At 28.3% G+C, this 22,862-nt stretch overlaps 1 protein-coding gene across 1 annotated transcript in view; it reads left to right on the top strand.

Moving 5' to 3' along the window:
* The window catches only part of LOC136976879 (focal adhesion kinase 1-like), a 128,436-nt gene that overhangs the window by 22,599 nt on the left and 82,975 nt on the right, over positions 1-22,862 (top strand). Inside the window, 1 exon segment of the mRNA XM_067272250.1 lies at positions 13,161-13,347. Within this exon segment, the coding sequence (XP_067128351.1) occupies positions 13,161-13,347 (187 nt within the window).

The following is a 22,862-nucleotide window of genomic DNA, read 5'->3' as shown; positions in this document are numbered from 1 at the left end:
GCATAAAAACTGATTTAAATATTAATTCTTGTATTTTTGTTATGCTTGTTTACTTTCAATAGGGTAGATGTACCAGTTTTGGCCAGTGTAGTACCAGTTCTGGCCAGAAAACAAATTTAACTTAAAAATATAATCACAAATGAAACAAACTTTTATTGTTAACTATGTGAACAGTTAACAATAAAAGTTTGTTTCATTGGACAGATTTGAATATGTGATTATTATATTTTTAAGTTAAATTTGTTTTCTGGCCAGAATTGGTATGCTGGCCAAAACTGGTACATCTACCCTACTATCCTAATGAGCTTGAAAATAATTGCTAAAATACTAATTTTTTATTGTAAAAATTTTTCATTAATTTTGTACAGAAATAAATCTTGATTTGAGAAACTAGATTAAAAATATTTATTTTTTAATTAATAAAGATTTGTTTAAATGCAGAAAATTTAGAAAATTTTTACATTTAAACAAAATATGATTTAAACAATTTTAATTTTTAGATTTAGAAATTCATTCTAACAGTAGTAAATAAGTATAGTAGTTAAATATCTAATGTTTTATAATAAATGACAGTAAAAATTAATATTTTAAATTAGTATTCTATTAAATAATTTTATACACTATTTTTCATTTGAGTTTAGATTGTGCAATTTGTTATTACAAATGAATCAGACTGCCATCATAAAGTAAATCACAGCCCTGTTTTACTTTCTAGTGCATATAAAAGCCTAAAAATGTGAGTTTTTAAGTCTGCTATTTTTCTGTTCCTGGGGCTTGAGACTATTATTATTTTTTATTTTTTCAAGTGTCAAATTCCTGGAGATATATAAATTTTGATCATGAAACTCAGTTTTTAGCTATATTATACTCCAATACATTTTATTACCATTGTAATTTATTTATGCTATTAATTAAAAACAAGCTTTAAATTAAAATAAAAAGTTTTATAACAACAACTAAGCATTGAAAAATTGCTAAAATTTTTGTAATAATAATGTAATCATAAATTCATGTGTGCACATATATCACTCATTGGAATTTTATAATTCTCACATCAGTGGTGTGGGCAGTGACAGAGAGGTTGCTTGCATAATGGCAAAAATATGATTGACCACCGTCTGTTCAATAGCAAGCACAGATTGCTGCATGCTATTGAGGTGTGGCAATCACTGATTGCTATGCAGAGATATGGCATACAGTGAAGGGACGTTGTATCACAATACATCTGGAAACAATTAAGAATTATCATTTGAAGCTAAAATGACCACAGGATCAGTTGCAGACACACAGAGAAGTGGCCGTCCATCCGCAGAGAAGTGGATGGACAGCCAGATCTGAGAAAAATGTGTCATTGGTGGATGGTGCAAGTTTTATGTTGAATTGTAATGTATGCATCTGCATTTCCATTTAATAAGGAACATGCCAAATAATTTCCATCATCTTTGCCTAATTTTCATCATCATTGTTGAAATATTAGATATCTTTAAATGCCTAGTTATTTTCCACTCATTCTGTAATTTGTATGCCATTTGTATGCTGTACTCATAAACTTAAATTTGATATGGCATGGGTAAATAACAGCAGTAGAGATTTATTAAAAAAATTTATACAAAAAACAATATATTGCTACATATTTTAAAAATATTTTTCTGATACATCTGAAAATTTTATAATTGACTACTGTTAATGTGGTTACAATAGAATTTAGACTTTAGTTTAGGCTTTCTGTTCTGTGGGATATTTGTAAGATGCTATGATGCCTCCCAGTGAAATGCAAATCTTGTTTGTTGACATTCAGTGTATTTTTCAAAAGCCTACAAATAATTCTGAAGTTATGCCAATAGTACTGTATGTTGGAGTGGAACTTGAGACTTTTTCCATATCATTTATTAAAACTGTTGTATTGACATGAAATTTTTCTTGTGTAAATATCTTGATGGAAAAAAAAGATGTATTGAAAGATACATGTATTCTATAAAGTTTAGGTATTAAAATACTAAACAATAATCTATTGGGAAAATGTTCTGTGGGGAGGCCTATATTAAAAGAAGTGCAAATTGATGTATAAAATAAATGTTATATTAGTCATTAAATAGTCGCATTGATTTGTAATAAAATTTTAATAAATCACTATGATACAATATTCATTTTACTGAAATTAAAAATTATAATAAATTTGACACTTCTACTCAAGTCTGAAATCTCAGTTTTTCTTGAAATTGGAGACAGAAAAGTTTTGAAACTACTGGTCAGAAACTAAAAACATATAGTATCATTTATTAAGTGCAGAATAGTGCTACAAGTAAAAAAGTAATGCAAAAGTAAAAAATAATAAATACAAAAATCCCAAAACTGTTTAAGAGCAAGACAAACCTAAAAAAAATAAGCAGCATGATAAAATAATTGAAAAGTACTATATTGGTGAAGCACCTTAAAGCAAGCTAGGCAGGCCTGTATTATGAGAAAAATGTTGACTTATTTATTCAATTACAAAAATGTGAACAAAATAAGATCGGAAGTTTTAATTTGAGATTATAATTATACAGAAATTCTTTATTCATTTAATTTTTAAAGAATTTGGAATACATAACAAATGCTTCTCTTAGCACAGCTCTATCAGTTACTAAAATAATTGCAGGATGAATCACTTAATTCATAGATTTTATTAGCCGTTAATACTAATTTATATTTTTGTTTTATGCAAATTAATGAAGTAAATTTCCTATTACTATTTAACTTTATAGCGCTGTCTAAATCATTTAATTACGTTAGTAAAATTTGATTTGCAAAAGTGTTTAACAATTTGAAAGTTATTTTTAATCTAAGTGTGCAAATAATAGTTGACTAATTTTGCAAACAGAAACAATACGATAGTAATGAGGAAGTTCCTACCCCTTGTCGGTAAACGACCCGTGTCTCTCTACCCTAGACTTCCCTTCCCGTTTAATGAATAAATGACCAAACATGTCTGAGACGATGGTACCTGCAATCAAAAATTATTTGATAATCGAATAATATAAGGAACTAGTTAAAAATTGTTAAGTCATTTTTAAAGTTTTGCTGTCGGCTTCAGCTGAAAATTAATTAATTTTCAAATTTCTGGACTATATTAATTTGTTAATTCTGAAGTAGTGTTTCATCTCAATACATGACATTAGTTTAGATATTAAAAAATTTAATAAAAAATACATTAATTTTTTTTTAGTTTTATGCCGACTTTAAACGGAAATTTTTATATTCGCCTAGATTAAAAATTTTATTAATTAAAAAATACCCAAAATTTATAAAAATAAATCTTTAACAATCTTATCTGAGATAATATATATGTGTGTTTTTAATACATTGACCCAAAGGAAAAGATAAGAAGTCAACCGGATTTATAAGCATGGAAGTGAATAGACTATGTCTAAATAAATTACCGGAAACGATTTTCATGTCTTTAATTTCTCCTCTGTCATACACCTCGATTTAAAATGACGGCTTTTATATTTAGTAATATAATTGTGTTTATTATAACAAATGACGATAAAATAATTTTATTTTCGAAACGCATACGCGTAACTTATAAGTATTTTACTTCGGATATTAGTCATTTCATCTCTTCATCAGTGGTATCAATGAAAGACAGTACAAATATAACGTAAATATTTGAGATTGTTTATCAGTGAATATAATTCATCGAACGAAAGTCAGGAAAAATAAAAAAAATATTTATTTTTAAAATGAATTTTTTGAAAACTAGAAAAATGTTAGGTTTCTATGAAATATATTGTGGATTTTATTGAGATTAGTACGAGTAGTAGTAATTTATTTGCTTACTTGAAAATATACATTTCAACCAGTATAACGATTGGGGTAGTATGATAGTTCCTTAGTTAATAAATATATTTAGCAGTATATAATCCTCGTTTTATTTGTGCGTTTTAATTTTAATAGAAGGTAGAAGAAAATTTTGAACCGTTGAAATATGCTGAAATCTTCGTTTAAAATGGTGATTTCTCCCGATATAACGCGCCGAGAATAATCGCTTTTTGAGTTCTATTACACATCATCAACTCGACTTTTAAAATAATAAAATAAAAATGAGCATATTCCAACATTTTCTTAATTATTTTATTTAAATATATTTATTTTCGTGTTTTATGTCATTGCATTTACGAATAGAATGAACTGGTGTAACTTGTGACCCGTGCGGTGCTTGTTTTAAAATAGCTTCAGTTTTATTTTTATCAATCAATCAATCAATTCGTTTTATCACTAAAAAGTAGCATATACGGAAAACTATAGAACTGAGATTATTTTTATCAGTGTTCACTATTTTTTCTGAATAATTCTCGCTTTTTCATCTTCCTTTGCGTGTTCCACGATCATTTAATTACGTGAAAAGGTCATAAAAAATTTTACTACTTTAAAAATGAAAATATTTTATTACATTTTTTCAACTAAATTCATATGGTAACATTTAAAAGAAATTTAATTTCGTTTATAGTTATTAGTTTGTAAAATTAAGGCGAATTATTTTTAACTCTATATGATGCAAATCGTTTTGACAAAGTCTAGGATAACAATTTTAAAAATTATTCTAAGATTGAAAGACGGGGAAAATAATTTGTTAATTATTCTGAAATATTAGAAATTATTTATACATTATTTATTTTTATTAAATTATTCTTAAGTTACAAATCAATATGTTTCGAGCTTGTCAAAAATTTTTATTGCAAATTATAATTATTCAGTTAACTTGGTATGTTGATATCAGAATTATGAATCAGTTAAAGCAATATGTGATTAAATACACCACCTCTTGAATAATGTTTCAATAACGTTGCTTATAATGACTTTCAAATACAGTACAGTTTGTTTATAGATCGTTTCGTGAAAAAGCAAAAATTTTATTATATGTCAAATTGTTGTTCATTTGCATTGTTCCTTCCAAAGATTAAAAACTCAGGCACAGTACTTCAATTGTATTCTTGTCTCATTGGATTAAGAGATGTTCACATTTATCTAAGGGAACATGTATAGGGGAAGTAAATATTGCGGTCGAGATGGGAAACTAACGAGACAGCTTTTAATGATGATTACAGTACAGTAGTAATTTGGTAGGATCTATTACTTTATTATACTGAATGCGTTATATAAATAAAATATTATATAAATATAATATTTATACGTTACAAAATTAAATTTTTATATTTAATTATTATACTTGAATATTTAACATATTATTTTTTAATCAAATCGTATTTTGTTTTTCCACAACAATCGTTTTTCAAATATATTCTTCTTAGCAACAAGGTGTTTTATTTCTATATATTTTCACAAGACATTGAAAATAAACTTCAGCAACGAGTTGCTTAACTTTCCCGGCACATTTGATGGCACCATTTGTTATCATATTTTATTTAAAATGTTTTTATATTTTTAATTATTATAAAATGGCAAAAAGCTTAATTTTGAGGGTAGAAATGGGTTTTATAAAAAAAAAATAATAATAATAAATGCTAATAACAAGCAAAATCGTCATTAAGTCTGACTATACTGGAGATATACCCGACACCCGTTATCTCCTCACCCCCTCGACCTTTAATCATCAAAATTTAATAGCATCTAATACACAATTCCCCTAATACACAAACCGCTCTGAAACATTTCGGAAATTTTCGACAAAAAGCACAGCAGTTATTAAGCTTTGAAGAGGGTGAACAAAATCCTGCCCCATACATACACGCTAACATCCATATATACAGAAAAAACCCCCGAATTTTTTTATTGCATTTTTCGACGTTACAAGGTGTCCTGAAGCCAAAAATGTAAACATTTTTTGGGGAGGGTGAGTTTTTTTGACCCATCGCCATAATTCCCTTTTATATATAACGGCCGGGAAAGTGAAAATGAATTCGATTAAGACCAAATGAACGATTTAAAAATAAACGCGTATATGAATAATTTAAATGATTATTATATATTTAATCATCTCTAGTTATATTTATTTAAACATTATTATTACAATTCACATATAAACGATCCAACAATAAGTTGTTGGATCGTTTAAAATAAATATGCGTTATTTTTATAAACACTGATGATACGAACATTTGAAAATTATCTTCAAAATAAAACGTCAGTTAAAATCTGTAAACATAAATTTTCTTTTATTAATTAAAATCATTGTGATGTTGAAATTATAAAGTAAAAATTTAATTGTATTTTAAAAATTCATGCATCGATGGCTTAGAGTAATGGTGTCGCGGATCGTGGTGTGAGAACACGTTAACCGCCCCGCGAACATATTTGACACATCACTTACGATAAAAATGGACCTACTTTTGTATATATGGAATATACAAAATATTTGTGGCTTTTCTATCTACGGCTTATGAGTAATTTTGCCATCAATCGAAAAGTTTGAACACCCCTGGAGTAGAGGAAATGAAATATAAAATTAATTCGCATTTATATCAGAGCATAGAGAGAAGAGGAGAGAAAATAATATCAATTGTTAACTAACTACCGTTGCTAAAGCTGTAGAATTGTACCTATTTAGCTCTTTTGTTTTTTTTTTCCTATTATGAATTTCAATTCATTCCATTAGTTTTTCTCCTATTAGTTCAAAAGTTTAAAAAAGTAGTTCTAACACTTGAAAATGTTTTTAAGACAAAGTTTTTATTTAAAGAATTGCATTAAATGTGATAATGAAAGATTTAAATTTTTTGAGATGAAAAATAATTGTTTTTCATTATTCTGAATAAAGATTTTGTAACTTTTAAATTAAAGTTTGTTGTTTAATTAAAAAGATGTAAATATCTGAATACTATTTGTTTAAAAATAAATTTTACTTTTCATTTTTAATAATTTAAACCTGGGTTATCAGCTTTTCCAGTGTTTTAGAGATGATAATTACGTAATGCAAACGTTTCATTTTTTAAATTTCTCCTTTCCTTCGTAGATAAAATAGATCTGTTTTATTATAACAGAATAATCTTATTTAGTATGTGTTATAAACTATTTAAATCTTAATTTGATGAATAATCAAAATGAAATGTAAATTATTAAATGAAAAACTAATAATTTATAAATGCATCTTAAAACTCGTTTAAAGAAAAAGAAAATATTTGTGTATTTTCATATTTCTGTTATTTTGAATCTATTCCTTATTTATGATATTCCATGATGATTGAATTAGAGGTTTCTTTATAATCAAATATCACAAAATGCCATAGCTAAATTAAGGACACAATTTTAATAAGCTCTATGATCTACTTGTTAAAGTAATTGTCTGCATTATATTTAGATATAACATTCAATCTCAAAATCGTTATATATAATCGTCAAAAATATAATTAAAATAAGCAAGAAACGAGAAAATTCACATCCAGGCGTTAAGTGTTAACAAATATCGCTATAATCACTAGCGCTTTCGACGAAACTATTTTCGTCTTCCTCAGGTGGATAAAATCGGATAAAATCCTCTTTCGAATCAAAAAAGATTCGAAAGAGGATTTTATCCGTTTTTATCCACCTGAGGAAGACGAAAATAGTTTCGTCGAAAGCGCTAGTGATTATAGCGATATTTGTTAACACTTAACGCCTGGATGTGAATTTTCTCGTTTCTTGCTTATGAAAGAGATCGGCGTGCAGTCCACCATCGTTACGATATAATTAAAATTCTTTATTGGTTTTATATAGGCCTACAGTATATAATTTTTTAAAATTTTATAGATTATTATTATTTATTAATTATTATTATTGAAATACCTCATTTCAATATTTTGAAATATTCTATTTCTTCAATTGAATTATAATAATTTATTCATCAGTTTTTAATTTAATAACATTAATCGTGTAAATTTTAAATTTATTCAGAATAATTTTGCCATATTTTCACTAATCCAAACAAAATTTTCAGACTAGTCTGAAAATCAAACACTATTCAGACTTTAGTCTGAAAATTGTTTGAAAATTGAGAATCAAGATAAGTGTTTAAACTTAATTTTCAATATTAATTTTTCTTAGAATTTTAAAAGATCATGCTTAAAAAGGTTTTTATTTAAAATAAAGCATTGCTGGTTTTTGTTAGTGATGGGACGATACCAAAATTTTTCCTGATTTTGATTCCAATTCTGCCAAAAACTTCTGATTCTTTCGAATTGTTTCTAAAGTTTATTTTTGTTTAGAAAAATTAATGATTTACATGGTGAGCATAGTACATTCATTAATTAATAAACATCAAGCTTAAGAATGGAAAATGATTGGGAAACCCAGAATCAATTATTCTTCTGTAAAGTCTGTGCAAGATGGATTTCCTGACATATGATCTTTGTCAGAAGTGGTGAACAGCTCTTGAATCTATTTCAAGCTGAAAGTGATGAATTTCTGGAATCAGTCATGTATAATGAAACATGGATTCACCATTTAACCTCAGAGACTAAAAGAAGCAGCATGGAGTGGAGACATATGGGTTCCCTACATCTAAGAAATGCAAAGTGTAGCCATCTGCTGCTAAGACTTTGGGAACTGTCTTCTGGGACATAAAAGGTGTTATCCAAGTGGATTTTTGGAGAAAGGAGTCACAATTAATGCCCTGTATTACTGCACATTAATGAAAGGTGTCATATGAAATGCCATTTGTAAGAAAAGACCTGGAAAGTTGTCTGGAAATGTCATCCATAACAATGCCTGGCCCTATGTGATCAATTTGACAGCAGCAATGCTGGCCAAAATGCACTGGGAGGTTTTGCCCCATGCCCCTTATAGACTAACTTCTTACAATCATTCAATGATTGCAAGAAGTCCAAAGATCTGAACTTTGCAAATTTTCTCAAATTTTTGAAATTTACAAATAGAAACTTTTGGGGAATGTATCTGAAATATTTTCCAGTATCTGACATTCCAGTATATAGCTTTAAAAAAAAAAAAATTCAAAATAGCTTTCATAATATTTTCTTGTCTGTTTTTTTTTTTAACTGACATGAGATATAACATTCTAATATTTAATGGAATAAATAAATAAATATATATATATATGTTTTTAACAGTTTGCATTTGTATAAAAATTTTAAGATAGCTATTAAGTAAAGTCAAATATTTAAAAAATAACTGAGCCTTTAAATAAATAAAATTTACTCATATTTCAATAGAAACACATGAAAATGTGAAGTTAACATGAAGAAAGAATGGTATTGTTTAAAATACTGTAGTTTACGTTCAAAATTTTCATAAGGGCAGAATTCATTTTAGCTTAAAAATATATTTTATGAAGTGAAATTAATGAAGTAAAGAATTCATTTCTATTATTGAACTATTTTATTTGATTTATTTATTTATTTTATATTTTCTCTTATAGTATACCGTAAGTACAATAATTATATATACAGTAGAGAGTCGTTAATCGGAACCCCGGTAATTCGAATCGCCGGTAATCGGAACGATTTTCAGTCGGACTGTGTCATGCTGAATCAAACATTTTTGATACTAGATTTACTTCTAAAGTATAATTTTTATGTTTTTATATTCTTCAATATATTTATTTTGTTTGTACAAAATGAAGAAATAATTTTTAACGATACGATAGCCTCGATTATTATTATAAAAATTTTCGTTAGGCTTAAAATCGACGAAAATTCAACACAAAGCAACATGCAATGGAGAAAAATTCAACACGAAGCAACATGCAACGGAGAAAAATTTGAACATCGGACAGGTTAATATATTTATTCATACATAATCGGTAATCGGAACAAATCACTAATCTGAACAACCCCAGTCCCCAATTGATTCCGATTTCGACTCTCTACTGTAATTAGGTGAACCATATCATTTAAAGTCAAATAAAGTGATTGGGCTATTATATGGCTAAGTTAGCTTAGCAGTAATAACCCAATCACTTCATTTGGTTTTACTAATAAATTGTGTTTAGGAGATGCTATATATATATATATATGAAACATATCATTTACAATCCAACTGGGGACACATTTCAGAATCAGTAAAAATGCGGTAAAAACTGTTTTGAGCTTTGGTTATTTTGTAAATTTATTTATTTACAGATCTATAAATTGATGATGATATATTGAATTGTTAATAAAATTTCTCTATTCCAGCAATGATTCTATTATCAAATACAGTAGTCACCATTGAACTTAGACCAGGTTGCAGTTAACATGGCATCCAATAGATAGGTTTAAAAAAAGCTTTGATTCATTGCATGAATGTTTTACATAATTTAAAACAAATATACAGTAATTAATCTTTATTTTTGCTAAATATCAACTTGATATCTTGCAAGTTTAACAAAATTGAGCCAGTCAAACTTGAGTCACAGGCATCAAAAAACATAGACTGCTGTGTCACCTCATCAATGAACATAGACCACTGAATGTTTAATGTTTCGTTGCAGCACCTTTTGTGGCCAAAACATCTTTCATACATTTTCGGCATGCTGTTGACTAGATGTTCACATTCATCTGCTGTTATGGAATTCCAGATAGTTAGGATGGAAGCTTTTAGTCCTTCAACTGTCTGAGGGCATGTTTTTTGCAGACATCTCTTCTTAATGTTTTATACATTCTCAATTGGTGAAAGATCTGGGCTGTTGGAAATCCAAGATTTTTTCTGCTTGTATGACATTTGGGCCTGATCCTGCTGGACAATGCAGGTCCTATTTGGATATAGCTTTGCTATGGACAGAAGTAAACACTGTTGTAGAATGTTAATGTATTGCTCTGAAGCAAGTGTTTCATCAACAAATGTCAACTGACCCATACCACTTTCTCTCATACACCTTCAAACCATGACACTGGCAGGAAACTTTGCTGAGCAGTTGAACAATGATGAATCATAAAAATTAATTACTGTATATTTGTTTTAAATTATGTAAAACATTTGTGCAATGAATCAAAGCTACTTTTTTTAAACCTATCTATTGGATGGCATGCTAACTGCAGCCTGGTCTAAGTTCAGTGGTGATTACTGTATTAAAAAGACAAAATCAAGGGCATCTGGCCACCCTATGTATAATGTACTTTTTAAGTTTTTTAAACACTTCTTTTACATAAATAAAATGCATTTAGGAGTTAGCAGAAGTTAAACTTCTGCTAACTCCTTAATTATATTCCAAATAAAATTTACTTCTATACAAAGAAGTTGAGCATGATTTATTATTCTCAATGTTTTTGAGTCTGTTTTATTTCATCATATCTTAGGCCTTATTCATAATAACAATTAACTTAAAAGAATGAATAGCCATCAAAATTTTGAAATACCTCAGGTAGGCCCTACTAATACAGTAGAGAGTCGTTTATCCGAACACCGGTTATTCGAACGCTTTCCAGTCAGACTGTGTCTTGCTGAATCAAACTTTTTTGATACTAGATTTACTTCTAAAGTATAATTTTTATGTTTTTATATATTTCAATATATTTATTTTGTTTGTAGAAAATAAAGAAATAATTTTTAACAATACAATAGCCTCGATTATTGTTATAGAAATTTTTGTTAGGCTTAAAATCGAAAATTCAACACGAAGCGATAAGCAACGAAGAAAAATTTCAACATCGGACAGGTTAATATATTTTTTCGTACATAATCGGTTATCCGAAAAAATCAGTTATCCAAACAACCCCAGTCCCCAATTGATTCGGATAAACGACTCTCTACTGTATATTAATATGAATTTTGAACATCATTGTAACCATATTAATATGAAATTCTTCAAAACGACTTTTTATTCTTACAAGTTTGAATTATTTTTAACATACTAGAACAAATCTAAAAGTATTTAGAATAATAATACTGAAATAATGTTTTTTTTTTCTTTTCTTTTATTAACTAATGACTTCTCAGTTAAGAATTTTTCAAATTATTGGAATTGCCTTTGTTGAGAATTTAGATAATTTTTCTCAAGAAATAGTTTTTTAAACTACACAGTTTGATTTTACGTTTAAAAAAATGTTTACTTTACAAATAAAAACTATACTCTCTCAAACAGTAATTTAATGTTTTTGAAAGTTGATGAGTTGTACTTATATCTGTTAAAGTTACTATTATATCAAATATTAAATTTTTAATTTATTACTATGATAATTATTTATCATATTGTCTACATCAGTTAAAAAATAATGGACATATAGAAACTACTGTTATATTGAATTAGCTTGTTTTTTATATAGTTGAAAAAATTATTTCATTAATTATGTAAAATATATTAGTTTTTAGAAAATATTTTTACTTGCATATAATTTTAAAAAGTTATCAAATTAAACTTCAAATATAAAAATTCTCAGATTTAATCATCTAATTTTATGTAGTCTTAATTGAATATATTATTCTTATGCAGTATTTGAATAGAAAAGAAACTTTATAATATAGGAAATATAAGCAAAAAGTATCATAATTAAAATTTCAAAGATACAATTATTAACTTCAGAAATGTATTTATAAGAATAGTATATTAAACATTTATGATGAAAATTAAGCAAAACTAAAATTTAACATTCACAGTATCACAAACTCATTTTTACCAATACTCTAAGTTTGATGCAGATCATGTAATGCAATAAACTACGTTGATCTTACTAATTTACTCATTTACTCACTGACATGAAATCTCAGTAGAAGCATACTTCATAGAGAAAACTTAAACAATACATTCAAAAGGATATATCAAGTTCATTATCAGAAAAATTCAGAAGTTTCAAAAAAGTTTATTATTCTAGGCCGTATGAAATGCCAAAGTTTGACCTTTTATTCTCGTAATGTCTATTGGAAGATTTGTTTAAGGTCCATCTGCCTATTAATTTTTTTCATTAATTTGCTCCACATTATTTTAAATAACACATTTCTTTTGCTTTACCATAGATTATAAGATTTTTTAAAATATTTATAGTTATTCAATTAATATATTTAAAACTAATATTGTTTATATAAAAAAATTGTCAAATGCAACACAAATATGTGAGTATTGCAAAGCAATGCGAAATGTTTTGGTTGGACTGATGAAAGCTATTGAGCATAGTTCTTTGTATTACTGTAAAATAGACTTGTAATTTAAAACACTACAATTTTATAATATATTTTATAAAAATTTAAATTTATATGAAAAATTTCAAGATGAACAGAAATTTTCTAAAAATTGATTTATAAATTTATTTTGTTTACAGAATGCAGGATGATAGTCATGACTTGGGGGATGATCATGGATCACCCCTAATGTCTACTGCACGTCCCCATTCTCAATCACCAGATCCAGCTGCATTATTAGAAATTATGGAAAAAGCAACATTGAAAATATATCTTACCAATGGTAATTTCCATATAGTGAAAGTTGGGGATGCAACTGATGTTAGAGTGAGTATTTTAAATAATTAATTATATAATTATATTTAATTTTTATATTAGATGATATTTTAAAAGAAAATGCATACATTTTTCAATAGTTACTGAAATATCAACTATTAAAAATTTAGTGAAAATTGGTTATTAAAATTCATTAAAAATTGCTAATTTAAAGACACTCTTATTCCTCGGTTGTAATAATAATTTTGTGAAATATTGCATAAAATTCTGTCTTCAATATTATGTAATTAAAATTAAATAAAAAGTCTACAGCCTTAAAAAGTGTATTTTATACATGCATACATTAACTGGTGAAATCTTAATTGATAACTAAAAGTTTGCACAAGAAACAGCAATAACAAATGGTCTAAGATGAGTGCAATGGAGAAACAGTCTTGAACACAGATCATCATCTTAAAGTGATTATATATATGCATGCATGCACATATGATGATATGCATACTTAATATGCATATCATCATCATTATTTGGGCCAATATATATATATATATATATATAAATAGAAAATAGAATTTTCCTCTGAATGGTGGAGATGAAATATATATATATTTCTTTTTTTATATTATATATAGTACATATATATTATCAAAAAAAATTATGTTAAATTATATCAAATTAAAAATTATGGTGATGACATACATATTATGTATGTATGTGTGTGTTTGCATGTGTGTGTATTTGTATGCACACACATACAATAAAATCTCCCTTTGTGACCACTTCTCATTTATGACCTCTGTTTTGTGACAACCTGATTTAATGCTTACCTCCAATATGTGACTGTATGTCTTTTTTCATACAAATCAGCCTCTGACATATGACCATTTGCACAAATCTAAGCATGCAGTTACTTCAAATACAATTTCTTTGCCATATGGAGCTACTTTTCTATCTTTCCAGACAGTGGCAGAATAATTTGGGTAATATAAATAAATAAATAAATATAAAATTTATTTATATTACTCAAATTATTTATTTTTAATATATATTTATTTTTTTAATGTTTTTGAATATTTTTGCAATAAACTTTTCCTTATTTGACATAAAATGGATTTATCGTTCATTTTCCAAGCACAAGTTAGTCACTTTGGTAGTATATTTACTTTGAAAATATTCATATCTGGCAATCAAAATGGAAAACTTGCATCACATTTTAAATTTATTTATAGTTAATTCTATAGTGCTCAATTGATGCATCATTCTTATTTCTGATGCCCACTAATCAGTTATAATGACTATTCCCATGGTAAATAATTATTAGTTATCTGGCAAAACACAACAGACAGCATGAGTTATCTTATAGATGATGCCTGTTGTTCGATTGTTGTTTGTTGACTGCCAACTATCAGAATTTGTAGTTGGCAGTCAGCATGTTAAGATCCAGAACCTAAGCACAGAAGATTGGGAACCTCTCTTGCAAGCGTCAATGAACTTGACAAAGATCTCTGTGGAGAATCGAAAATGTTAGTTCCTTAACTTTCGTCATTGTGTACCGGAAATTTGAAGGTTGAAGAGGCTGCATTTGAACCTCTCTTCATAATTTTAAGACATCACAAACTAATAACGTCTAATTGTAGCTGTAGAATTATTAATAAATTATGATATATTAATACAATTGCAACATTTGACTTTATTCAAAAGCCTTCAAAGTCTGCATTACTTTGAATGCCTAAGGTGTGTTCACAAAATCTATGATGATGATCTTTGAGTGTTATTGAAATTTGAATTCATTGATTTGATTCAATCAAGCTATTAATAACATATTAAAATTTTTTGATAAAACAGTAACTTTATCATTAAAGGAATTAGAACTTAGTTTTTAATTTACTTGCTTGAATTTTAAATTTTGAATAAACATTCTTTTTGTCTTTATAAGTTATTGCAAATTCAGTAATACTGTGTGTTGAAATAAAGGTTATAAATGGCATCCTCTGTTTTGTGTCTTTACCTCCCATATGTGGTTATTTTTGATTTTTCCCAAGAGTGGTCAGAAATAGGAAGATTTAGTATCCTGTCTTCTAATAATTATACAAATCAATTCCAAAATAATATTACTTTTTTTAAAGTAAAACCATACTAGTCATTGTAGTCAGTAACAAATCATTGTAATTATTATATACCAGTCAAAAATATGATGATTAGAAAAATATATTATAGATGATCTAATTAGCAATACATTTGCTATTCAATAGTTCAAATTTTGAATATCACTGTAGATGGTTGTTTTTGTATATGAAAGAATTTAATTCTATATAGATTGATTTTTAATTATTAATGTATTTAGTGTGTCTTTGAAGACCTGTTAGCATTGCAACAAACTTTGAGGTCAACACACACATTCTACTAATGCTCATTGTATTTTATCTTGTCCAGCATTACCTTTATGTTGTAGTAAGTTTCTTTTACCTGTGTCTACTAAGGTATAGCATTCTGACCCAGGAAGGTCCTTTTAAAATGATTCCTGACTTTAAGCAAATATAATTTCTCGGGTTTTGTATTTTATTCAAACAACAGTAACAGAAAGTTTGTCTAAAAGAGGCATTTTTTTTAAAAAAGTAGTATTTAAAAAAACTGTGGGTAATGGATTTTGTATTTCAGATTCATATTCAGCACACTAAAATACATTTAAAAAAAATCACATTTTCTTTCACAGGAGGATTTTGATGCAGAAGTGTGATATCACAGTGTGATAAACTGTGTTAAAATGAAAAATGTGAATTGAAAGTGCATTAATCAGCAATTATCTGTATGTATTGTTTATGTATATATCACAGCCAAAGCCTGAAATTGGCCAAAGCAGGAAGTGTTCAGCCAAATCAGAAAATGGCCAATATTGCTGTAAATTGACTGGCCAGTGTCTGATCTTTTCTTGATTTTTGGGATTTGGCCAGCCAGTTTGCAGAATGGCATGGGGCGATTGGCCAAAGTTGGAAGAAAAAAGTCATGGTCGTTTGTAAGTAAGTTATCTATAACCTCTCTGGTCAGATTTGAGGTTCTAAGCCCCACTTTTGTTTTGTGGCCAAACATTGCCTCATAGGGCAACTTCTGAATTTCTTGGTGAAAAGAATGGTTCTTCATGAATTAAATAAATTGGAGACACTTAGCCCAATGTGTTGATTTATTTGTCTGCATCCATGTCATTGTCATATTCTGAACGTCCAGGTTGGCAAATTCAATGGAATCTTGGTATTGGTTATGCCTGTTTTCTTTTTACTAGTTTCAGTTCAGGCCACATGTTCTTTAGTTCATTTATAACTTAGTTTGCAAATTTTCTCCCATAATCTGATTGAAGCCCACTTGGAGCATCTATAGTCGTGAGATATCAAGTAGCTGGTAAGCAACTTCTGCTCTTTTGCTTTTCAGAGGTTGCAATGATATAAACTTGGCTAAATGGTCCTGATAATTGAGTATAAACTTGTACTTGCCATCATGGTTACTTTGCATGTGTGTAAGATCTACCTGGCATCTTGAGTTAAATTCTTTAAATATCAAAGGTTTAGAAATTAGACTTTTTTTGGGATTTGACAATTTGGCCTGAAATGGCTTGCATAAGCAGAGGTACAAGGTAATGACTTCTTTGGTGACATTTTTGTACTTTGTATCTCCTTTTCCATCCGTGTGTGACCTCCATGTCTAATTTTCAAGTGGGTATCGTGCAATATGTCAAAAAATTCTTCTGTTGCACATAGTACAAAATATCGCTATTGTGCCCTGTTATTGGCATAATAGGGGTTTCTTTGCCATCAACTTCAACATCATCATATTTTTTTAGTCAATGATAATAAACACTTTCTTTTTTCTGCTTTGCTTTTGCCTGTTTAATGTCCTTTATAAAAGTGCCATATTTGTCTGTGATGAGGATCCTGCTATTATTTGTTTTTACTTGCAGCAATGCATTCAAAAGTACCTGAGAACTTGATTTTCATATCAAATGTTAGTTCTGCATTTACATGCTGTCAAACTTCACTCAGCATATTTGTCCCATCAGAAGTAGCTATGGGACAACCTATAGAATAACAATTATGAATGTTTGAAATTGTAATATTGTTACATAAGATACAGCCCCAGTAAATTGTGTTCTGTTGCTAATTTAATATGCTCCTTTAAAGGAAAATGTGTTGTAGCAAACAATCCTTTATTAACCTCAGCATAATTACTGTATGCTCCTTCCAGCAATGTGTGTCATCACACTTACCCCACAACATATATTATACGTGCTCTATGACTTAACCTTTAGACTCAAAGTATTCATATAGAAAACTATAGAAATACAAGGAATACAGTACTCTCAATGAAACTGTTATGTCATAATAATAAGAACAAGTCACAGAAGTAGGACCTTCTCTGAAAAGCAGCAGACATATGGAATATTATTGTCACAACATGGCACCTTCCTTGCTAGCATGTGCACAGCACCATCACATCAGAAGTGAAAGATGTGCCACCTACTGGACAGTCTTGCATTAGCACATCAAATTTTGGCCAGAAATTTCCCACCACTTTGCCAAATAGCTGGCCAAAGTAGCATATACACTGGTCATTTCAAGTACATCGGACATTGGCCAATCCTCTTGGCCAAAGTGCGAAATAACCAGCCAATTTGGAAACTGCCCGAACTTTGGGCTTTGGCTGTAACATATACATGTATATTACAAATAACTCTCAGTTTATGCAATTTTTATTAGTGTAGGTTTTGGCTAATGCAAGTGTGTTCTCAAGGAAGTTTAACATTGGTGCTCAGAGTTAATAATGCTAAACTGATTCCTCATCCTCCCTCCATTCCTGATTACCATTAGTTACTAGGGAGAAGTGAGACTTAGTTTTTCTAGTGCAGTACTCTTATTTGGGGTTTTTTTTCACATTTAGTGCAATTTCTGCAAATATTTGTTATAATTTTTCAGCTTCTACAGGAAACTTTGTGAAAAAATAAATAAGACAGCAACTGTACAGGCAATGTCTGATAAATATTTTGCATGAGTTTTTTAAAATTTTTTACTCACTTTGCTTTTTCATGCTACTTTAGTGGTTAGGCTAAACACATTATAATTAATCTTTAATTGGGCTACAATTTGAAAAAAATTGTAAACCTATAAATTACCACTGTTGTCTGTCCTTCTCTTTCCTTAAACTCAAGAACAGTTAGATAGATGGAAGATGAGACCAGACATGGAAAGTTTAGGGCAGGAGGCCATGATTAACTATATATGAACTTCCAATGCAAACTGGAAGGCATGTTATTGCAATTCAAAAATTTTCCCCTGAAAAGAGTTATAGATGACTGGCACGACTCCATTGCTAATGGAAAAGTACGATGTACAGGGGCAAGACACTACTAATAATTTGAGGTGGAGAGCATACTTATTAAGTTAAATAAATTAAAAATATAATTAAAAATTGTAACCTGGCATTGTGACGATGTCACAATAAATAATTGTTTGTGTTATTTTCCAGTCGTTTTGATGTGTGTGCAACTACACTGTACTTTTTCTAAAATCTTTAATGAATTAATTCTTCACTAAGTATTTTTTAAAATTTGATTTCTTTATTTTCGATGTTTTTACTTTGCCCAAGCAAATATGAATGTAAAAATTACAATTTCAAACAACAACTTAGTGATGTAATTTATTTCTCATTGATTGATAACTTTGATATGTGCAATTTCAATACATGCAACATATTTGTGGAGTCAATTAACTGCATGGATTGAGGATTTCTTGTATTTAATCTATGTAATCAAATTTGTTTTGTTTCTGCTTCAAATAATTTAATGATTTCATATAATATTTATGTACTGTACAAAAATGTTATCCTTTAAAGTAGTAATGTATTTTTTGAATCTCAGAAAATTATTTTAACTTTTGCAGTCATATTGGAAAAATGTTTCTGTTCACATGAGAGACTTTTACTTCTTTTATAGTGAATTTTAAAAATTCTTGTATAAATGCTATATTGAAACTCAATCATATACAAAATGGTTGTATTATAAGTTACATTATATATTATTAGTTTTGTTTATTAATCAAAACCTTATATATTTTTTTAATTCTAAGATCTATCTTTTTAGATAATTATTTTGTTTTATATCTGGATATTAACCAGATAACAAGAGGTACAGTGGAACCTCGCTTAATGAGCATAATTCATTCCAGAATCTTACTCGTAATGCAAAACACTCATTAAGTGAAACAATTTTTCCCATAGAAATTAATGTAAAATATGATAATGCATTCCATTCCGAAAAAATACTCAAATATCGTATTTACTTGCATATAAGATGAGGTTTTTATTTATTTTTCACTGCTTCAAAAACCTAGGTTGTTCTATATGCGCAAGCAAAGGATTCTTTGTGTTTTTGCAATTATTTTTGTGAACTGTGTATAGTTCATGCTGCCATTATAGCAGAGTGCTATCGAGGTCAAGGTGAATGTCGCTTTTAAAGAGATGATTTGAAAATAGCTGGTCACTTAGTAATGATTATAAATATAGTTATTTCATATTTGTTAAATTGGTCTTTTTAATGAATATTTGTACATTCTGAATAATTAAAAATAAAATTTTTTGTTTGTCATGTGTATTATAATGTTTTGGTTTTGCTACATGGGTATCAGATGTGTGGAAAAGCAATACTGCATTTTAAATTCACTCGACAGATCAGAGGATGATGCTTTGTGGAGTAAGAGTGAAAAAGAGGAGAATTGTAACAAAGCTTCTGAGGGCGAGTTAGAGACAGTAGACAAAAGGTGATAGCGTCAAGGAAACACTGTTGTTTGCCTTAATACGTACATTTGATGATAATTTATTTGTAATTAAACAAAATAAAATTAGAATTGTATTAATAAATTTAATTTTCTTTATTTTCATCTTTAAAGTCACCTCTCGTCATATATGCGAGATTGTCTTATACGTGAGTAAATATGATATTTTACATATAATGTTTATTCGAAGAAAATTATACAAAATACATTGTTAAGGAGCGTAAATCGTCATCATTTCTTCTAGCATGGAATGAACCAAGCTGGAATACAAATTTGATTTGCAGAAAACAAAAAAGTCACTGATAATAGCATGATGGAGCATGTGCACAATCCGGGACTTCTCCACTCCTTGTCACACATTATGTGAAACTTCGCTCATTAAGTGAGTCATTTTTTAAAAATTTGATGTGCTAATTATGTGAAACACTCATTATGCGAGATGCTCATTAAGTGAGGTTCCACTGTATTTTTAAATTTTATGAAAATAAAGATTTTAAAAATTTTAAAGTAAATTAAAAATTAAGAAATTAATTTTTATTCTTTGACTTTTTATTATATCGAAGAAATTAATTTTATATTTTGAAAAAGCAAGTTAGATTCCAGTTTTTAGTGTCTGTTAATAGTAGTAATATATATTTCAGGGCTAGGAAAATGTAAAATCAACTGTCTTGCGCTGTTATTTATTAAACATAAGACAAAACATTTAATAAAACACAATTATTTATGCAAGATAGCTTTTTATGCTTTAATATATGAGTAGTGAGCATTTTGTCATACCAATATAGGAAATGGATTTTTTCATAGCCAAATTGCATAGAGATACTTTATATGAACCTGGATATGAACAATTCCACCTATATTGGTATGGTATTTAGAATGTTTGTATTCTATATTCTGTTCCAGTTGCCTGATTATTAGGAGTCACTCTGAAAAATTTAAAAATATTGCCACCATTTCAGTAGTTTTAAATTTTTTTTTTGCCACTTCAAATTATTTATCACCACCAGTTTTTCTTAGTTATTACTGCCGGTGTTGTTGCCTTATCAGTTTGGCATCTTGAATGCAAAAGTAATATGTTATGCTGTCACCTACGAGGAGAGATCCACGTGTTTGGGTCTCCAATTTGAACAAAACATGGTGAGCATGTAGTCTAAACACAAACAGCTCCTTGTTCAATAATAATAGAATCCACTTTTCAAGTGGTTTCAAAAATTGGGCCTCAAAATTTTGTGTTTAGCTTATAAGTTTTTGGAAGTTTTATGTCCCAGAGCAGCAATAACTGAGTGAATAAGACGCTAGAGATGATGTAGGTTATAACCTTTAACATTTTAGTTTAGTTTTTTTTAATGTATAACATTATTATTTTATTATTTTACTGCATCATTAGCATTATTCTTTTTGTATAAAGCTTATAAAACAAGAAATTAAAAAACTGTGATGTCATTTCCTGTTTATCAAAAACAAGCCTCTGTAGATTTAACTGTTATGTTGCTAAATAAAATTTTCTTCACATTTATTTTCAGATATTGTGGTATTGTGACATAATAATAAGAATTAAAAAAATAAATGCTGTGACTATGCTACCCTATTTTCATATCACTTATCTTTTCGTCCATGTGCAGTAATGTCTGAAACTTATTTGCTTGTGAGTACATAGTATGTAAAATATGTGAAAATAAATGTGAAGAAATAAAAGTCTTATTTAAGAAAGTTAGAGTTAAATCTGCAGAGGTTTGTTTTCGCTAAACAGGAAATGGATGTCACAATTTTCAATTTATTGTTTTATAAGCTTTAAACGTGAGGAATAATAACAGTAATAATAATGCTAATGATGCAGTAAAATAATAATGTTACACGTAACAAAGCTAAACTAAAATTCTGAAAGTTCAAACCTACAATGTCTAGTTCCAGTGCCCTAGTGTCTTATCCACTCAGCTATTCATGTTTTTCATAAACTAAAGAAGGCATTGCAGTTTTACAAAATGGCTACTTTATCTGGGTTGCTGGTTCAATGTAAAATTAATCATATATTACTGTCTGATATAATGATATGCTGTTTGTAGCTGTTTATTGAGAAATTTTATCAGAGAACAACTATTGCTAGTGGGACATGTCATTACATGTGGTATTATCAAAACAAATGAGTGAGATCGTTCTATACTTATTTGTGCTCTTTGTGTTAAAAACATCAGCTTTGACATCTGTCTCAACAGAGCCAAATTTACAAGAAAGTTATGTAAGCTGTTGCTTAGGACCTTGAGTTTCAAGGGGTCTCAAAAATTTCTACAAAAAAGAAAATTGAAGTCAAGTTTTGTAATAAAAATTTTTTTACAAACCAACAAAATATACTTTTCTTTTTATTTTGTGTAGTATTTAATTAATATGTTTATGTTAATTCTTTTCTTTTTATGATTGACTTCTAAAATTGTGAAGGGTTGGTAAGGGGCCTCATCTTAGGACTTAAATCTGACCTTGTATCCCACACAAAATACTGGCATTTTAAACTTTAAGGAAAAATCCTTTAAAATTGACAGCATAACTTGTTCATGTAAAGCTGGACAATCAGGAAACTTTATTTGTCAATTCTCAACAGTCAAATTCACTCTTTCTTCGGCTATATTTAGGAGCTTTCCTGATTTCTGAATAATTACACAGTGCGGCAATTATATTCCGGGACTGGATCTATAAAAATGAAACAAAACAATTTTATTCAAATCCTTTTATTAAATTATTCAAAATACTCTCCTCCTG

This window comes from Centruroides vittatus, unplaced genomic scaffold (genome assembly GCF_030686945.1).
Source record: "Centruroides vittatus isolate TY-2023 unplaced genomic scaffold, ASM3068694v2 contig_426, whole genome shotgun sequence".
Taxonomy (NCBI): Eukaryota; Metazoa; Arthropoda; class Arachnida; order Scorpiones; family Buthidae; genus Centruroides; species Centruroides vittatus.
The sequence above is the reverse complement of the archived record's forward strand: the minus strand, read 5'-3'. Positions and strand labels throughout refer to the sequence as shown.